This window comes from Sorex araneus, chromosome 1 (genome assembly GCF_027595985.1).
Source record: "Sorex araneus isolate mSorAra2 chromosome 1, mSorAra2.pri, whole genome shotgun sequence".
Lineage (NCBI taxonomy): Eukaryota > Metazoa > Chordata > Mammalia > Eulipotyphla > Soricidae > Sorex > Sorex araneus.
This window is the reverse complement of record NC_073302.1, coordinates 41138260-41159246: the sequence shown is the minus strand read 5'-3', so window position 1 is coordinate 41159246 and position 20987 is coordinate 41138260. Positions and strand designations below refer to the sequence as shown.

At 47.2% G+C, this 20987-nt stretch overlaps 1 protein-coding gene across 1 annotated transcript; it reads right to left on the bottom strand.

Annotated features, from left to right (window-relative positions):
* Positions 1-992: 992 nt before the first annotated feature.
* Positions 993-20158, bottom strand: APTX (aprataxin). The gene is given in 10 exon segments (XM_055123579.1): positions 993-1299; positions 1302-1374; positions 1376-1422; positions 3058-3161; positions 9196-9422; positions 10546-10605; positions 11171-11476; positions 11685-11731; positions 15842-15978; positions 20022-20158. Coding segments are annotated over 9 exon segments (1029 nt in total). The 5' UTR covers positions 15975-15978; positions 20022-20158; the 3' UTR covers positions 993-1267.
* Between the last annotated feature and the right edge of the window lie 829 nt (positions 20159-20987).

Sequence of the window (20987 nt, the reverse complement as noted above, 5' to 3'; positions counted from 1 at the left end):
GCCAGGAGTAAGGCCTGAGCATTGCCAGGTGTAGCCAAACAAACAAAAAAACTCTACCAGACCCCGCCCCCCAAAAGAATCTCTCCCTGCAAAAAAGTAGAGAAGAGGAAGAAGAAAACTCTGTCCTTCACCCCCACATCTCACCAGTGTGCTTGCTAATGAGACAGACTTCCTGAGAAAAGAGAACAAGGGTGATCTTCTTAGCACTAAAGTGGATTTTCCTGCACTTGTGGGTCCTTAGGAATTGTATGAAAGATACGCATACAAAACTCAGATGATTAAGTTAAAATTTAGGGGCTAGAGAGAGTAGAACAGGAAAGAGCTTTGCCTTGCACACCGCTGAAACTCATTCAATCCCTGGCACCCTATATGGTGCCCTGAGGCCCCAGGAGTGATCCCTGAGCACAAACTCGGGAGTAAGCCCTGACCACACCACTGAGCACGTCCCACAAATTTTTTTCCGTCTTCCACATATACAAAATCATTAGTCTCCTCTCTCCCCTTGCCCCTCCCTCTCATCCAGGAAGATAAATGTAAAGACAGGAACACAAGCCAGGATGGTGTTCAAGTTTTGCATGCATGAGGCCTAAGTTAAATCCCTGATAACACACTAACACACACACACACACACACACACACACACACAGAGGAACATATAATCAGCCTCTGGTTTTCATATAGGAACACAGTGTTGTTCATGTCCCAACCATCCTCATCAGAAAACACATCCATGACAGGGGCTGGAGTGATAGCACAGCGGGTAGGGCGTTTGCCTTGCACGCGGCCGACCCGGGTTCGATTCCCAGCATCCCATATGGTCCCCTGAGCACCGCCAGGGGTAATTCCTGAGTGCAGAGCCAGGAGTGACCCTTGTGCATCGCCAGGTGTGACCCAAAAAAAGCAAAAAAAAAAAAAAAAAAAAAAAAAAAAAAAAGAAAACACATCCATGACAAACCCTAACACCGAACCTATTTTGAATTACCCCACTCGCAAACAGGACAAGCTTTGATTTATTGGGGGTGAGGGGTGCAGTTTGGGCCATACCTGATGCTGCTCTGGAGAACACATGTGGTGCCAGGGGTTGAATCACAATTGGCCACATGCAAGGCAAGTGCCTTAACTTGCCTTGCAAGGATGTACTAGCTCTCCAGCCCCCAAAAGCTGTGGATTTTAATTCAATAAATGAAAGGTCCACCCACAATGCAGGACAGGTGCCCAGCTCTGGACAACCAGCCACAGTTGGTGCCGCAGCCCGCGCTCCACAGAATCACTCCAACCAGTGCTTCTTGAGATGCTCTTCAGATGAGGCATGGAAGGCAGCAGCTGCTGGCACTCGTGACAACGGAGGGGCAGCTTCAAGAGCTCAGGCGTCCCCGTCTCGGACTGTCACTCTGCCAGACTCCTGTATCATGTCCATCACAGCTGCAGGCAAGAACAAAAACTGTTCAGAGCCCAGCTACTCTAGAAAGTGAAGAAGGAAGGAAGGAAGGAAGGAAGGAAGGAAGGAAGGAAGGAAGGAAGGAAGGAAGGAAGGAAGGAAGGAGAGGGAGGGAGGGAGGGAGGGAGGGAGGGAGGGAGGGAGGGAGGGAGGGAGGGAGGGAGGGAGGGAGGGAAGGGAGGGAGGGAGAAAGGGAGGAAGGAAGAAAGGGAGGAAGGAAGAAAGAAAGAAAGAAAGAAAGAAAGAAAGAAAGAAAGAAAGAAAGAAAGAAAGAAAGAAAGAAAGAAAGAAGAAAGAAAGAAAGAAAGAAAGAAAGAAAGAAAGAAGGGAGGGAGGGAGGGGAGGGGAGGGGAGGGAGGGAGGGAGAAACCTCAATCTAATACAAAGGAAGGAAGAAGAAGAAGAAGAAGAAGAAGAAGAAGAAGAAGAAGAAGAAGAAGAAGAAGAAGAAGAAGAAGAAGAAGAAGAAGAAGAAGAAGAAGAAGAAGAAGAAGAAGGAGAAGAAAGGAAGGAAGGAAGGAAGGAAGGAAGGAAGGAAGGAAGGAAGGAAGGAAGGAAGGAAGGAAGGAAGGAAGGAAGGAAGGAGGGAAGGAAGAAAGAAAGGAAGGAAGGGAAAGAAGGAAAAAAGGGGGAGGGAGGGAGGGAGGGAGGGAGGGAGGGAGGAAGGAAGGAAGGAAGGAAGGAAGGAAGGAAGGAAGGAAGGAAGGAAGGAAGGAAGGAAGGAAGGAAGGAAGGAAGGAAGGAAGGAAGGAAGGAAGGAAGGGAGAAAACCTGATTCCAAATGAAAATACGCCAGGTGTCCTAAAGCTAGTCTTCAGGTTGGACTCACTGTGAGGAAAACAATCTTGATGAGATTCTCAATCTGGGAAACCTATTTCTGAGATGATGACATCCCTTCCGGTTTGTGCAAAACCGCTGTTCCTCAGCCCTGTTCCAACCATGCGCCCCCTCCCAAGCTCGTTTCCTTCCTGCTGCTCCCTGACCCAGCCAAGTCTCAGGCCGTGGTTTCCCAGGAACTTCACCTGTCACATCCGTGGGATACCTTGGGACCACATGTCCTCCAGAGGAGAAACAGCTGCTCTATATAACTCATGATACGATGTCAAAGGTTTGTTAAAGGGCTTTGCCCCTCGTAACCCTCAGTAGGAGGGAGGGTCGCTGTCATTATTAACCACCCAGCACTGAAGCTGGACAATACAGACACTGGGAAACGCATCCTTCCAGCACACAGCCTCCCTGTCAGTAAGGACCTTAACGTTCCCCAAGCTCATGCTCTGATCATGGCAGAGAGGAAGATATCCAGAAACCCCAATAATTATCAGAACAGCCTTTCAGTCCCTTGCTATTACAATCAAACACCCTTCTGATTCTTTCTAGATCCCCTACAAGGCTACTCATAGCACGGTGGCAATCCTCTAACAATGACCCAGCTTTTGTTCTTCATTTGGTCTTGTAGGTTTTTTAGGGCTCTGTGTGTGTGTGTGTGTGTGTGTGTGTGTGTGTGTGCGTCTTTGTTCTTTAAATAGGGTTCTTTCTCATCAAGAAGACAAAGTGGAAAACAGGTTTTGAAAAACTTATTATTTAAGGAAACAGACATAAAACTGAGGAACACCATTTACCTTGTGATTCTAGGAAGTATTCTGTATTGAAAGAATTCCAGTGCTTTTTATTTTTAAGACAAGGAGAATCAAAATCCTGGCTGATTACGTGAAGGTGTACTTGGCTAGTAGAGAAGAAGAAAATTGATCATTAAACTGATTATAAATTATAATTTAACCACTGTAACTAACAGAAGTATGACCATGCACAAAATTAAAAGTGCTTTCATTTAATTTATTTATTCATTCACTTAAGAATATCCCAGCACAATAATGGGCTGGGGTATGGCTCAATACCCCAGTAGAGCAGATATCTCACACCTGTGAGGCCCTGGGCTTAATTCCTGACACTGCAGGGGAAAGAAATGGGGCCAGAGAGAGAATACAGTGGATTTACCTTGTGTGTGGCAGACCTAGGTTCAATCCCTAGCATCCACAGGGCCCCCTGAACAACACCAGGAGTGATTCCCGAGTGCAGACCCAGGTGTAATTCCTGAACATTGCCAGGAGTGGCTCAGAAACAAACAAACAAAAAGTACTCAAAAAATGCTGCTTGGCTCATGTCAACAGTGGCACAGAAGCCAACCTAAAGGAGCTGCCAAAGACCAAAACTGGAACAAAGTAAATGTAAATAGACTGAACTAACACCAGCAGATTAGGGGGCTGGGAAATAGCTCAAAGGAGCACACGCTTCATGTGCAGGAGCCCTGGCGTAGCTCCTAGCCCAACATGGTTTCCCAGGCAAACCGGGAACTTCCCTGAGCACCAAGGCCCCTGAACACATGCAAGTGTTCCCCTCCCCCATCGAAAATAAAAAAGAATAAAGACCTACACAATAAGGCTTGCTCTTTCAAGCCTATGTTCTCTCTCTGTCTCCTTCTTTGCTTTTCCCCATTCTGGAGGAACCCATGTTTCCTCTTAAATATGTATCCCTCTCTTTACCCTCACATTTTTCTAAGTAAATTTCAATTGAGAAAAAAATAAGAGAAAGACCTACAGACAAAAATAATTATGAGTCCACACTAGCAAATAATCAAATACATAGATAGTAGGAGAGACAGCTCTTCCACACAGATTTCCAACTAATAAACTAGAAGGCATGAAGAAGCATAAAATATCTACTAGGTAAATACGACAGTACTATTGCAGGTTAGGACCACCAATGCTAAAATCACTGAACTAAAGTTTGAAGAGAAACAGGAAGTAGTATAATCTCAAACCATTCTCCCAAAGATATTTATTAATCACAAAGGGGAAAATTTATGCACTGAGTAGAGAAACACAAGATGCCACTTTGATAAAAGTGAATAAGATTAATATCACATGTAATAAACCACTTCGGGGCTGAAGTGATAGCGCAGTGGGTAGGGTGTTTGCCTTGTACGTTGCCAACTGGGGTTCAATTCCCAGCATACCATATGGTCCCCCGAGCACCGCCAGGAGAAATTCCTGAGTGCATGAGCCAGGAGTAACCCTGGGCATCTCCGGGTGTGACCCAAAAAGCAAACAAAAAAATAAATAAACCCTCTCAACACTAGGGAATCCTTGATATGAGGCACTGAGAGCAATATTTCAGTAGTACTTAAAAAAAAAAATCTAATCAGAATTTTTAAGCATGCTCAGCAGTGAATCCTGGAAAACAGCAGCTCGCCGGAGATTTCTCCAGACCCCATATGGAGCCATTTCTCCAGGGCCTCAGATGGAGGGGTGTCCTCTCTCTGCCCACTCCAAATGAACCCCCGGGGGCCAAAAATTTCCAAAGAAAGCCCAGGCACTCAGGACCAGGGACTGAAGACTCCAGCCCATATGGGGGTGGGACAGGCCTTCCCTCCCATCTCCCCACCTGCTCGGGGTCCTGGCTGTCACGCCTCCAGGTGCCATTTAAGTGCATTAATGACCTTGATCCAGAGACTCACAAATGGAATCTCAGGATGGATTAGCTCCCTAAAGAGATTTCCCAAACAATCATTTACAATTTTAGAAAACCAGGAGTTCAAGACCTCAAAAGCGGCCACAGGACCGCTCATGATATTCATAATAAGCAAGAGAAAATAAATTATCTAGCATCTGCCTGTGGCAAGCAGGCTTGAATGGTGGTGGGAAAATTTGAAATAATGGTGGTGGGAAGGTGTAATGGTGGTGAGACTGCTGTTGAAATATTCAATGTAATTAATGTGAACAACCTTATGAAAATAAAAGTTAAAAGTTAAAAAAAATCTAATCATAAAAAACATCAAACAAATCCAAATTGAGGACTTCTTCTAAAGCAAGAGGTCTCCATCAACACTTATGAAAAGTGTCAAGGTTGGGCTGGAGAGACAGTACAGCAGGTAGAGCATTTGCCAGACCCAGATTCAATTCCCGGCATCCCATATGGTCCCCTGAGCATCGCCAGGAGTGACTCCTGAGTGCAGAACTAGGAATGACCTCTGAGCATCACCAGGTGTGACCAAAAAAAAGCCAAAAAAAGAAAGAAAAGTGTCAAGGTTGGCTTGCTAAACCCCTGTTCTCCCTTGAATCTTGCTAGCTCGTGTTTCTTTGCTTGCTTTTTCGAGTCTGAAGACTGTTCACTCTCAAACATGTAGTGCTCCCTTTCTTCACTCACATCTTTTGAAATAAAGTTTCAAACTGTCAAGATTATGAAACCTAGAAAGGAGGAACTATCACAAATTAGGAGAGACTAGATGGACAACAAATAAACATAATGTGAGATCCTGGATTGGGTCCTAATTTGCCTTTACATGGCCAATTGACCTGGGTTCGATCCCCAGCATCCTATACGGTCCCCCAAGCACCACCAGGAGTGATTCCTGAGTACAGAGCCAGGAGTAACCCCTGAGCATCACCAGGTGTGACCCAAAAAGCAAAGAAAAAAGGAAGGAAGGAAGGAAGGAAGGAAGGAAGGAAGGAAGGAAGGAAGGAAGGAAGGAAGGAAGGAAGGAAGGAAGGAAGGAAGGAAGGAAGGAAGGGAGGGGAGGGAGGGAGGGAAGGAGGGAGGGAGGGAGGGAGGGAGGGAGGGAAGGAAGGAGGGAGGGAGGGAGGGAGGGAGGGAGGGAGGGAGGGGAAAGAAGGAAGGAGGGAGGGAGGGAAGGGAGGGAGGGAGGGAGAGAGGGAGGAAAGGAAGGAAGGAAGGAAGGAAGGAAGGAAGGAAGGAAGGAAGGAAGGAAGGAAGGAAGGAAGGAAGGAAGGAAGGGAGGGAGGGAGGGAGGGAGGGAGGGAGGGAGGGAGGGAGGGAGGGAGGGAGGGAGGGAGGAGGAAAGAAAGAAAGAAAGAGAGGGGCTGGAGCGATAGTACAGCGGGTAGGGCGTTTGCCTTGCATGCGGCCGACCCGGGTTCGATTCCCAGCATCCCATATGGTCCTCTGAGCACGGCCAGGGGTAATTCCTGAGTGCAGAGCCAGGAGTAACCCCTGTGCATCGCTGGGGTTAAGCAAAAAAAAAAAAAAAGAGAGAAAGAAAAGAAGTGTAGAGTTCTATAGAGTATAGAACAGCAGGTAGAACACTTGCTTTGCATGAAACTGATCCGGATTCCATCCCTGGAATCCCATATGGTCTATCAAGTACCGCCAGGAGTGATTACAGGGTGCAAAGCCAGGAATAACCCCTGAGTACCACCTGGTATGGCTCAAAAACTGAAAAATAATAATAATAATGAAAAACAATTCTAACAAGATTAAGAACAGTTTCAGGGAGAGATAGATAATATAGCAGGTAGGGCACTTGCCTTGCACTTAGCTGACCAGGTTCAATCCCTGACACTCAATATGGTCCACCAAGCACCACCAGGAGGGGAGTGATCACTAAGCGCAGAGTCAGAAGCTGAACACAGCTGGGTGTGGCCTAAACACAACAAAACAAAAAAGCAGGGAAGCTAGGGGAAGGGGGTCCAGGAAGCAACTGCCTGGCAGGTTTGAGATCACAAACTCAATTCCCAGTTCGACCCACGTGCACCCACAAAGTCTGACATCCCCGATACCACATAAGAGTGTGTAATGTCTGGCAAGCAGTCAGGTGTGTTTAAGCACTACAACTAAAATATGCAACTGCCAGCAAGCATTGGGGCTAAACAATGAGCAGGCCAGAAATGCCCTCACAAAGCAGCAGCACTAAGTGTAAAAGTGACCCCATCCGTGTGACAACAAAGGGAAGGGGACTACACGCAGATAATTTCTTACACTATCGTTAATGTGCCTGCCTATGGCCTAGCAATTCCACTACTAGGCATTAGCCCATGGAGAAAAAGGAACAAAGTATGTTCACAATATGAAACCACATGAATGAGTCTCAAAATTACAACTAATAAAAGTGGAAAGAATGAGTACACATGTATGACTGTGCTTATGTGAAGTTCTCGAAGAGATAAAGCTAATTTCTTCTGAAAGAAATCAGAAGAGTGCTTCAGATTTATGGGGAGAATTAATTGGAAAAGTGTTGGATAATATTGGGTTGTCCTTGCTCCTTCCATAGGGACCTTCGGTTTACCGAGATACTCCCACAACAGAGCGCCTGAGACATACCCAATTCCATCAAGCACTAATAATCCTACATTTCTTTTCTCTTTCCTTTATGTCCTTTGCATAGTTTAACAATGGCCTTTTTGTATAGACACAGGAAGACAGTTGATGTCCAAATTAATCTTTACTCCTGGGCATCTGTCATTTTTACCTGACAAGCCTCAATTGCCCTTACTTCCTAACACCCCCAAAAGGAGGGCCCCAGAGAAGGACAAAAATGGACCAAGGACAAGCTTATAAGCTACCCTGGCATAGAAACAGGACCAGTTAAGTGCCATAAGAAGTATAATAAGTTAAGAGCACAGTCATGGGTCAAACTGTCATGACCCAAAAAAAACTATCATGAACCCTGCTGAGGTTAGAAAAAGAGTACCAGGCCTGAGGACTGTAGTCTGGGATATATAGTGAGATGTCCCCAAGAAGAGTCAACCTTTATGCTTAATACATCCCTTACTGTATCCATACAAAATGACTAGAAATATTAGCAAAAAGTAATTTTTCTAAAAAAAAAAGTAACTTTATTATGATTGTTTAAATGGATTACTAGCTGAGGAAAGGAGAAAGCAATGCACCCTCGATGGTGCCCTCGAGCGGATTTCCTAGTAATCTAAGGTGCTGAACCCCCAGAGATGAGATTTTGTCCTTGAGTTAATCTCCTAGAAGAACTTCCCCTGCAGGAGTGGCTTTACATCTGTTTGTGGTTATGACAATGTTCAACCCCACCTATGTGTACCCCCACCCTTCATGATTTCTATATGACTCTGCAGTAAGGAAGGAGATGGGAAACAAATCTATCTAACTATGTGGAAGAAAATATTGACACTGTAAGGGGGAAGAGACCTAACTGTGGGGAAAATTACTACATTGTAATGGGGAGGAAAACAACACTGTAGCACTGTCGTCCCATTGCTTGAGCAGGCACCAGTAACGTCTCCATTGTGAGACTTGTTGTTACTGTTTTTGGCATATCAAATACACCATAGGTAGCTTGCCAGGCTCTGCTCTGCGGGCGGGATACTCTCGGTAGCTTGCCGGGCTCTCCGAGAGGGATGGAGGAATCGAACCCGGGTTGGCCGCATGCAAGGCAAACGCCCTACCTGCTGGAAAATAGCAACACTGTAATAGGGGAAGAGGAGAAATAACTGCGCTGCTGTAGGGGAGAGAGAGGTGTAAGTATGCTGGGGAAGAAATAACTACACTGTAAGAGGGAAGCAGGAGAATGAATTGGAAGAGGGGAGAAGGAGAGGAGAGAGAAACAACCAACCAGCCTGGGGCCCTGTTTCCCCATTCTCCCATTCTCCTGTCCTTTGTCCGTCCATCACTGCAGGCCAGCCAGGGTCACGGTTCTCAGGCACCGAACCACGCCCACCCCTCGGACCCACGCTCCTTGAAACTCACAGAAAGGAACACAGGGATGAGAACATGGACACAGTCCTCTGCACCTTGATCAGAGTGATAACTACTGGGCACATAACTAATTTGCCAAAACCCATCAAACTGTAAATCTTAGTATGCATGTTACTGTATGTGAGGTAGGTGTCAATTCAAAAGTGCTGAAACTCACAACAAGCAGTCATTCAACTATAGAAACTAAATGCCCAGCATCAGTATAAGGAACACACACCAGAACCACCACCGGGGCTCACCTCATGCTGGGAATGGCATGGTAGCCCAGCCGGAAGCGCAGCTTGCTGGCGCCGGCCTGGTCTGCGATCACCTTCTCCCCCACGGAGTGCATGTGTCTGAGCAGCTGCAGGTGCTCCCGGCCCACGACCTTCAGGCTGGAAAGGGAGGCCCACGGCAAGACCAGCCAGTGGTACCGAGCCTTGGGGTATTTATCCTTGATCACCACCACCTGCTCATCTTTGTAAACCTAGCAAAGGGGGCAGGAGAAGGAAACGAACATCCACTAGCATCTTCTGTGTGCTTGGTGCTCTCATATAAAGTATGTCACTAAATTCCCACAACAATCTTGAGCAAAAGGTCCTGAATATCTCAATTGGACAGTTGAGAGAGCACAGAGATTCAGGCAAAATGAGCACCCTGTACACAGTCACAGGGCTGTTAAGTGGAAATCTGGGCTGGAATCCCAGATCCAGCTGACTCCAGCGTCTGTGCTTTCGATCTCCACACCACACACAAGACCCAGTGCGAAACAGTTCCTAGGGACCTGATGTATCTTCAGGTGTATTCTCAAACATCCCCCTCTCCCTCTAAGAGCAGACCATGACACATGCACATGTGTTCCAAGAAGCCATGATGGATCTGACACTTCTCACCCGAGATGTGATTAAGAACTCAAAGACTTCTCCTAGGACGATCTTATTAATCCCAGAGGAGTCAAGTAACTCCAGTCACAATATATTGTCTGATGTACCCTTTAAAGGGACTAAACTAAGTTTAACACAACTTTTCTTAATAATATCTAAAAACTGGGGGGCAGGAGATAGTACAGCAGATACAGCATTTGCCTGGCACATGTCCAACTGTTTTCAATCCCCAGCACCCCATATGGTTCCCTGATCATTGCTAGGAGTGATTCCTGAGTGCAGAGCCAGGAGTAAGTCCTGAGCACCACTGGGTATGACCCCCACGCCCCCAAAAAAGAATCCAAAAGTTTAGAAAGAAAAGCATATTCATTTGAAGAACTTACCTTCTCTAAAGATGAAAAGTTACTAATTTCCTGATAATAGGAAAAACATTTTTTCTTATAGAAAAGTAGTCCAATAAAACAAATCTCACTCATTGTAATCAGGACTGATAGCTAAATTTTGTTTGTAATTAAGACTTCTTGGAGGGGTTATTTAAAACATAAAATGTATTTACTTTACGGGCGAGGGGTATTGGGGACATTGGTGGTGGAAAATGTACACTGGTAGAGGGATGGGTGTTTGATCATTGTATGACTGAAACTCAAACAAAGTTTTGTAAGTGTTGCTCACAGTGATTCAATTTTAAAAAATGTATTTACTTTTATGCCAAAATCTTATTCTGACCTGCATTTTTGGGTCCTGCATAGAAACCTTCAAGCCTTGACTCCAGTGGCCCAGTGATTCCTAAAACCAAGAAAACAGCGATAGGATTTGCAAATACACCAATTTTAGTTTGGCATTAGTAAACAGTATCTATTAGGAAAGTCCAACCAAACTTGGAAGACTAATTTTTAAGACTTAACTAGATTACTTCACTCGTCTTTTACAACCATCAGGCAATTCCATTTTGTTTCTATTCAAAGTTGTGTGTCCAGATGGAGACTGGGTAATCTCATTTGCATAACCCTCTTCACCTACACAGCCTGACTAAGATTTCACGTGATAATCATATGACCTCTGAAAAGTGCTCCAATGCTAACCTCCCATAGTTATACAAACACCTGACTCACTTTAGCAGTTCAATAGTCAGCATGCTGCCACTATCACCCTACCTTCAAGTGGCTAACCTCAGGAATTGAAGAGAGAATAAAGAGACAGTCAGATGAATTTTTTTTCATGTCACAAACAAATGACTCTTTCATCATGGTTTAATAACCCCTTCCTGTGTGTTTTCAGTAAGCTAAACAATTAAGCAACCATTACATCTCATTTACCCGCTGGCATCGCCTACTGAGCACACTGCCCTCACCTTCTTGGTAGATGCATCATCTTTGCTCTTCTTTGGGGAAACAGAGCACTGGCTAGGGTGGGTCCCGGGCTCCAGTCTAGTCCCAGGCGCAGGCTCCGGAGCAGCATTACTTTCTAAAGAATCACTGCTGCCTGACCTCTTTCTCTTCCTGGGTGTCGTCGCACCCGAGCTCGCTGACTCTTCCTCAAACTCTATAATATATGGGTAAAGCTCATTCACCAGGTGGAGAACCTGGCCAGGCTGCAGCTTCACTTCTTGGTCCTTCCCAATGATGACTGAGTCAATGCTGGTGGGATTGACCCCGACCTAGAGAATAAACAATCAAAAAATAATTATAGTAACAGCAAAAAAAAAAAAATTAGTAACATAGCCACTGCTCTATGCCAGACACCATGCTTAATGTTCGTTTCTATTACTCTGTCACTTCTGCTCGTTAACTGGTACAAACATTTTAAAATCAACAGCACAAGGAAATCAAGTATAAAATGAAAATCCAAGTTACCGGCAGACATACCTGCTTCACCTTGACATAGCCTTTATTACATTCTGCCTTCAATTGTACTGAAAGAGATTAAGAAAAGTTAAACACAAATGCCACAAAGAACCAGTCTCCTGCTTCCATTCTCCCTATAAGACAATGATGCCTCACTTCAGGAAGCCACCCAACAGGAGTTCCCTCAAAGGCCTGTGAGCAAAAAACCATTTGTCACAGGTGACTGAGGCTCCAAATGCATCAATTTCTAAGAGCTCCAAATCCTTCAATAAGGACAGGAGCAATAGTAAAGTGGAAAGGGCGCTTGTCTTGCACACAGCCAACCTGGGTTTGACCCCCGGCACCCAATATGATCCCCTGAGCACCACCAGGAGTGATTCCTGAGTGCAGAGCCAGATGTAAGCCCTGAGAACTGCTAGGCGTGTTTGTTTGTCCAAAACAAACAAATGAAATCCTTCAATGACTGCCCAGTAGGGCATACACTCCCTTACCTATTACTAATGTCCCCATGAGGTAACTTCAGAAATTTCCCTATTTCAAAGCAGTTGGTCTACATCAGGTTCAAACTTTGCAGCCAAGGAAGGAGACCCACTGCTCTCACAGCTCTTGGTGTGGGATTAAATAAGGTTTCCACTCTTCCGTAAAACCATCAGATGCCGGGGGCTGGAGCAATAGCACAGCGGGTAGGGCATTTGCCTTGCACACGGCCGACCCGGGTTCGATTCCCAGCATCCCATATGGTCCCCCAGCACCGCCAGGAGTAATTCCTGAGTGCAGAGCCAGGAGTAACCCCTGTGCACAGCTGGGTGTGACCCAAAAAGCCAAAAAAAAAACAAAAACCACCATCAGATGCCTTCAACAAAGAGGTAAAATACATTTCCAGGGGCCGGAGCAATAGCACAGCAGGTACAGCACTGGCCTTGCACATGGCTGACCCAGGTTCAACCACATCAGGTCCCCAAGCACAGCCAGGCGTGATCTCTGGGTACAACAAGAATAAGATCCGATGGGGCTGGAGCGATAGCACAGCGGGCAGGGCCTTTGCCTTGCATGAGGCCGACCCGGGTTCAATTCCCAGCATCCCATATGGTCCCCTGAGCACGGCCAGGGGTAATTCCTGAGTGCAGAGCCAGAAGTGACCCTGAACATCGCTGGGTGTGACCCAAAAGAGCAAAATAAATAAATAAATAAAAATAAGATCTGAGCACCACCAGGTGTGGCAAAAAATAACAAAACATAAAAAAATAAAAGATTCCTGGTTCAGGTCGGTTTGGGGTATAAAGACTAAAGAGAGTGCTAGGAAAGAAAGAAAGAAAGAAAGAAAGAAAGAAAGAAAGAAAGAAAGAAAGAAAGAAAGAAAGAAAGAAAGAAAGAGAGAGAGAGAGAGAGAGAAAGAAAGAAAGAAAGAAAGAAAGAAAGAAAGAAAGAAAGAAAGAAAGAAAGAAAGAAAGAAAGAAAGAAAGAAAGAAAGAAAGAGGGAAAGAAGGAAGGAAGGGAGGAAGGAAGGAAGAAAGAAAGAAAGAAAGAAAGAAAGAAAGAAAGAAAGAAAGAAAGAAAGAAAGAAAGAAAGAAAGAAAGAAAGAAAGAAAGAAAGAAAGAAAGAGGAAAGAAGGAAGGAAGGAAGGAAGGGAGGGAGGGAGGAGGAAGGAAGAAAGAAAGAAAGAAAGAAAGAAAGAAAGAAAGAAAGAAAGAAAGAAAGAAAGAAGAAGAAAGAAAGAAAGAAAGAAAGAAAGAGGAAAGAAGGAAGGAAGGAAGGAAGGAAGGAAGGAAGGAAGGAAGAAAGAAAGAAAGAAAGAAAGAAAGAAAGAAAGAAAGAAAGAAAGAAAGAAAGAAAGAAAGAAAGAAAGAGGAAAGAAGGAAGGAAGGAAGAAGAAAGAAAGAAAGAAAGAAAGAAAGAAAGAAGAAGGAAAGAAAGAAAGAAAGAAAGAAAGAAAGAAAGAAAGAAAGAAAGAAAGAAAGAAAGAAAGAGAAAGGGAAGGAAGGAAGGAAGGAAGGAAGGAAGGAAGGAAGGAAGGAAGGAAGGAAGGAAGGAAGGAAGGAAGGAAGGAAGGAAGGAAGGAAGGAAGATGGCAAGAGTCTGTGTGAGAAGAAATACCAAATACTGAACTTCAGGTATAACTGTATCACTGTCATCCTGTTGCTCATCAATTTGCTCGAGCGGGTACCAGTAATATCTCCATTGTGAGACTTGTTGTTACTGTTTTTGGCATATCAAATACACCACAGTTAGCTTGCCAGGCTTTGCCATGCAGGCGGGATACTCTTGGTAGCTTGCCGAGCTCCCCGAGAGGGACGCAAGAATCAACCCAGGTCGGCCGTGTGCAAGGCAAATACCCTACCCACTGTGATATTGCTCCAGCCCTTCATATATATTCACATACTTTAAATAAAAACAAAAGCAAATGAGCCATTTAGAAACTGAATAAGAAATTAACTATTCAATGTATGAAATGAGAACCTAGAACCAAACCAGGTCCTTTATTTGAAGTTCCGGTAATCTTCATAATAAATACAGATTAATATAGGGCCGAGGATGAGGTTGAATGGTGAAGCACAGGCCATGCATGTGTGAATCCCCAGATCTAATATCTGATCCTGGAGTCAAGAAACAAAGTTTCTGGTATCATTCAGGAAGCAAAGAAGCTTTATCTCTGGGGCTCTCTAGAAAAGGAAGACAGAAAGCAGGCTGGCAAATAGGTCCTCACAGCTGCTGCCAAAGAGAAACAAAGTCTACCTCTGCTTTCTGCTCAAGCACAGCTTTTTCACCCTTTAGATTAAGGGCTGGGAATGCAGCCCAATGACAAAGCATTGCCTTTCACATTGTAAATAAGGTCCTGGGTTTAATCCCTCTAGCAGTGTAGCACTGTCATTCTGTTGTCAATTTGCTCAAGTGGGCACCAGTAATGTCTCCATTGTGAGACTTGTTGTTAATGTTTTTGGCATATCGAATTCGCCATGGGTAGCTTGCCAGGCTCTGCCATGTGGGCAGGATACTCTCGGTAGCTTGCTGGGCTCTCCGAGAGAGACGAAGAAATCAAACTGGGGTCAGCCGCATGCAAGGCAAATGCCCTACCCGATGTGCTATTGCTCCAGTCCGGGTTTAATCCCTAGAACTACAAAAAAGAAAAAGTGGGGGGAGTCACTTCGAGTAAATCACATGGAGGGAAATCTTAATCAGTGCTACAGACTCCAGTTCTTGGAATGGGTTGGCAGTAACGGGAGTATGGGAAGTTTGAGCAGTAAGGAGCATGCCTGGAGTTTACAAGAAAGAAAAAAAAAAAGGTACTTGATATGGCGTTTTTCTTTTTTTTTTTTTTTAAACTTTTTTTTTTTTTTTTTTTTGCTTTTTGGGTCACACCCAGCGATGCTCAGGGGTTACTCCTGGCTCTGCACTCAGGAATTACTCCTGGCGGTGCTTGGGGGACCATATGGGATGCCGGGGATCGAACCCGGGTCGGCTGCGTGCAAGGCAAACGCCCTACCCACTGTGCTATCGCTCCGGCCCCGATATGGCGTTTTTCTGAAGACTTTCATCCCATTAAATCTCAGGAAAGACATTCCAATGGCAGGATGCCAGAGCCTTCAAAAGTAAGGCAATATGTGAAGGGTAGGGTCATCCCATCACTTCTCAAAGTACTCTGCCTGGAGACTTCCAGAATTCTGTGGCCTTACCACCCATCAAGAAATATCCCTGAGGGGCTGGAGCAATAGCACAGCGGGTAGGGCATTTGCCTTGCACTCGGCCAACCCGGGTTCTAATCCCAGCATCCCATATGGTCCCCAGCATCACATATGGTCCCCTGAGCACCGCCAGGGGTAATTCCTGAGTGAAGAGCCAGGAGTAACCCCTGTGCATCGCCGGGTGTGACCCAAAAACAAAAAAAAAAAAAAATTAAGAAATATCCCTGAGCAGGAGAGACCTGGATTTAGTCCCACCAGTCCACGGGAGCATGGGAGCATAGCAGAATCTGTCTACAATCTACACACAACCTGCCCTGCCTTAGATATTACGGATTTCAGAGGGTGGAACCAGAAGTGAAGGGGGCCGTGATGTTGACTAAAAGTTCTGCTTGTGGCTGACTGAAACCAAAAGGTTTCCATGAAAGAAACGTCCGCCTTTGGTTATCACAATCCTAAGGAACCCACTGGGTCATCTCCACATTCCTGTGAGCAGTTACCTTGCTGGCGGGAGCATTTCTTGTCTGTGATCTTGGTCTCGGGGCTGCGCCCAAGCACAATCACTTCCAGATGTGGAAGCTTGATTCGTTGGTGCCGATTGTCCTGCCTCACCAACCAGCACGCCCGCATCATTACTCTGCAAGAAGACACCGAAGGGGATCACTGGAAACGCTGGCACAAGCCCTGGGGAGTCACACCCAGACCACCACACCAGCCATTTACCAGCTGTTCATCTTAAGGCAAGTGACTTCTCCTCCCTAGTCTCAATTTCCCCACCTGTAAAATGTCATAATGACAGGACTCATGAGGCTGTTGTGAGGGTTCAGTGAGATGAGGTGGGTAGGGTTTACTGCTGTCTATCTGAATCATGCTAGAAAATCAAATCTTTTATTAAGACTCCTGGCAGACTCCACTCTGACCAGAGGAGACCCAGAGCGGCCGCACACGAATGGCTCTTCTGCTCCTAAAAGACCATGATCCCGAGGCCTACTAACTATTTTCAGCACCCAGCGGCTTCTTACAGAAATGCCTCTAGACTGTGAACTGAGCTGTGACCCCATTCCACCCCGGGAGGGGAAAGGTTTTTCTCTCTCAGCCTTTCCTTTCTGCGGTGGTGGCGGCGGCGGTGGCTGCGTGGTGACCACCATCTTATAGAGCCCAGTAACCAGAGGTAGGAGCTTGCAGTGACGCAACTTCTGGCAGAAATTCCTCTGGACTTAATTATTAAAATACCAGAAATCCAAAACTGACCTCATATACTCCTCATTCTCAGCAATGGAAAACAAATTATCAAATGATGCCTTTTCAGCAGGTTTGATTGTTGGGGGAAAATTCCAAATAATAATAGTGAGTTTTCTGTTGAAATATTGAATGTAATCAAAGTATATAGAGAGTAAAGTGAAGATCATTAGCCACACAGGTAGGGGGGGGTGGGGGTGGGATGGGAGATATACTGGGGGTTCTTGGTGGTGGAACACGTGCACTAGTGAAGGGATGGGGGTTTGATCATTGTATGACTGAGACTTAAACCTAAAAGCTTTGTAATTTTTTTCATGGTGAATCAATTAAAAAAATAAACAACTAAAAGAAAAACTACTGGCAGACTCCATGCACTGGACACTGCACTACAAGCTGGGGATCAAAGAATGATTAACACCATCCCCATGCTTCAAGGACCCGGAAGGCAGTGAAGCAGACAAACTCCTGTATCAGACATTACCACAGAATATGATTAACACTGTGCGAAGAGGCTAGTCAAATATGGCATTAACTCAGGAAAAGAACAGTTCTTGTGGGGAGTATTTTTTATTTTTTTGGCTTTTTGGGCCACACCCCATGACGCTCAGGGATTACCCCTGGCTCTGCACTCAGGAATTACTCCTGGAGGTGCATGGGGGACCATATGGAATACCAGGGATAAAACCTGGGTCAGTTGTGTGCAAGGTCTTACCCACTGTGCTATCGCTCTGACTCCTAAAAAATATCTTTATGGGAGAGAGAAGTAGCGCAAGAGCCTAAAACATCACCTGCCTTGCAAGTACATGAATTCACATTCCCAAGTATGCCACAGGCTTGAGCACAACCTCGGCAGCTGTACTACTGCAAGCACTGCGAGCACTAAGATGTGCAAATGCTGTGGCCAAAACATGTGACTTCCTCACTGGCCTGGCACATGGCTTACTCTGGTTCAAATTCCTGGTCCCACATATGGTCCCCTGAGCCCTGCTGAGAATGACCCGGAGCACAGAAGGCCTGAGCACCACCAGGTGTGGCCCCAAAAAAGAAAAAAAGAAAAGGCAGTGTGACTTCTGTTGAGTGTGTATGTGAAGCCGACGGCAACCTCTGGCAAACACAACCACAGCCTGTGTGCACAGCAAGCACATGTACAAGCACCACAGCTACAGCAGTGCAAACCTTCCCAAGCCTCATGGTCAAGTGTGCAAACACGACAACCTAATGTGTAACCCACACCCCAGCGAGCAACTACCACAAGCTAAAACTGTGATAAAGCACTCATAGGTATGTATGCAATTCCTGATATTGAAACAACAAAGGGAAGTGAGAGGAGGGAGGAAATGAAAAGTAAAATTGCTTAACACTTTGAGCCACACCCGGCGGTGCCTAGGGCTTACTCCTAGCTGGGCCTGGGGGACCATATGGGGTGCGGGGGATGGAATCCAGCTAGGTGCGTGCAAGGTAAGTGTTTTGCCCACTGGGCTAACACTCCAGCCCGAGATTTTTTTTTTTAATATTTTTGTCTCGAGGGTTGGGTGGAAATAACGATGCCTGGCTGTGCTGAGGAACTGAGGAATCTCTTGGGGCGATACTCAGGGGATCGTGCCAGGGATCAAATAAAGGCTCCCAGGCTGGAGCAATAGTACAGCAGCTAAGCCAGTTGCCTTGCACACAGCAGACCCAGTTTTGATTCTCAGCATCCCAGAAGGTCCCACAGCAAAAACAAACCCAGGGCTCCTGCATGCAAAGCATTCACAACTAGCCCTTTGAGCTATCTCCCAGGCTTCGTTTTGTTGTTGTTGTTGTTTAAGAAAAGGAATTTAGCAAAGATCTAAGAACTTAAGGACACTGGTCTGAGAGATACTAGAGTGGGTTGGGTGCTTGCTTTGCATGCGGCAAAGCCATGTTAGATCCCCCAACCACCTGCAAAAGTGATACCTGAATGACACAGAACCAGAAGTCCTGAGCACTGCCAGGTGTTGAAAGGATGCACTCCAGTTCACAGGCCGATTGGAAAGTTTCCCTTCCATGTCATAATATACTGTTAGTATATTTACTTCCATCTGTGCTAGAAGATTGTCATAATAAATGAAGAAACCAAAAAATTTAAGAAATGTAGAAGCAAACTGGCAGATGACTCAGGGGCTGGAGTATATTCATTACATGCAGAATTCAGGTCCCACCACACAGTCCCATCTCTTCCTCCACGCCCCCCTTCAACCCAAGTGCAACCCCTTAAAAAAAAATGGTGTGAATGTTGTAGCTTTATGCAATAGGCAACCTGCACAATTATGGAGGTATACGTGTTATTGTCTTGCTGATAAAGCATAAATTTCAGAGAGTGCCAGATAGACAACACCGCAGGTAAGACACTTGCCCTGCAAGCAACCAACCCGGGTTGGATCCTGGTGACAGGGCTAGCAGGGCATGGTGGGCCCTGTCCTTTGAGCCACTCCCCACAGCATCTCCCCACCTCCCTTACTCTTCCTTTACATAGAAAACAAAATGGAGATGCCCTAGAGGTGGAAGGGGGGGGAGGAGAGAAAAACCAGAAAGGTGGAAAGGTGGGTAACTCCCAGGTATCCCTTAGGATGAGTTCAAATCTTGGCCCGGGCTAAGGCCTCACTCAGGGGGGGAGCACCCCCACCCAGCCGGGGAGGAAGGAGGGGGCTCAGGACCACTCGTGGGGCTGCCGGGAAGCCAGCACCCTCCTGGTGGCTGTGATCTCTAACTTCCTTCTCAGCATACTTCACACGGCCCCTGCGCCTGCAGGTAGTCGCAGGCGGCCCACCATGGGCAGTGCTGCCATGTCCAGGGCGGTAGCCCCAACACTTGCTCAAGTGACTGCATCCTCCACGTGGGCCTTGCACGGTGGGGTGGGATGGGCGTGGAAGCTAGTCAAGGGGTCTGGGGTAGGGGCTCAAAAAGTTGGGGCCACACTGCAACAACCCCAAAACCTTAAAATAAAAAAATAATAATAAAGTAAGATTAAATCTGATCATTTGAATCCAGTAAGGCAGGCAGTGCCCACTGGCACCGGGTCGAAAGGCACAGAGGCACCGGGTGGCCTTCCGGCAGACTGACCACCAGCCGTCAGCCGGGCGTGAAGCCCACCCGGCGCGGGCCCTCCAGGGGCTGCATCCGAGACTGTGGGGGGCGGGAAGGGGGTGGTCTCCGGCTGAAGGGCCCCCACTGGGAGCCCACAGGAGCGCCCCTCGCCGGCTTCCCCGCTCCCCTTCCCCGCCCCCTTCCTGCCCTCCCGGCCCCGGGCGCAGCCCGCGGCAGGGGGGCGGGGGCGCACGTGCGCCGCGGCGGGCGGCCGAGCGGAAGGGGCCGGCCGGAAGCCCGGCGCTCGGCCTGCCGGGAAGGGGGGCGTGCGTCAGCGGCGGGGCCGCGGCCGAGCGCTCGGGGCCGCGGAGGGAGGCCTTCACGCCGCCGCCTTACCTCGGACGCCCACGGCTCCCCGCCACGCTGCCGGCCCCGGCGCGGCCGGCGCCTGGGAGTGACGTCAAGGGGCGTGTCGGCGCCGGGGAGTGACGTCACCGCGCGCGTGCCCTCGCGCTCCGGGCAGCCGCCGGGGAGGGGGGGGTCTAGGGAGCGGGTACTTGGGGGTACCTCCTGCCTCTGCGGCACCCGCCCCTCCCCCCCAGTCACCGAGCCGCGCCCCTTTCACTGCCTCGCAGGCCCAGCTGGGAGGCTCGGCGAGCCGGCAGTTACCGTCTAGGGCCGTTCCCGGATCCGCCGCGGACTGGCCCTGCGACTGCATTTCCCGGCCACCCCTCCTTCTCATTTACTCGGGGGTGGGGGCGGGTTAGGCCACACCCGGCGGTGCTCAGGCCTCATTCCTCTTGGCTGTGCAATTCAGGGATCACTCCTGGCGGGACCCCGGGGGACCATATGGGGTGTTGGGGATCGAGGTCAGCCAGGAGCAAGGCAAGCCTCCTCCCCCTCACCTTCCTGCAGTACTATGTCTCTTCCCTCCCCCCCGCCCCCCGTTTAGTTTACTGTAGTCTACTCTTGCTTTTTTTTTCTTCACCCGGGGAGAAAAACAGGCTTAGAGGCAGGGAAAAAATATACGCCATAGGAGAAGGAGGTTGGGATGAGTCGTTTGAAATCTTATAATGACTTATAAGTCATTCCAGAATGTTCCCTAAAAGTGGCATTGCAATTATGCAAAGGCAGATGGAAGAGTCCTATTTTAGGGATTAAGACATGGTTGATCAACCTGATCCTCAAACTCAATCGAAACTGGGTTTTAAACAGATTTCTTCTTCATTAAGATGGGGCTATTGTTTCCTCCCCTAGAAAAGCAAAAGATTGCACAGAGTGATGGAAACGCTAGCTAAAACCAAAGTTGGGTAAATTTGCAGGAAACCCCAGAGAGGGTTGTCTTATTAGCAGAGAAGACGC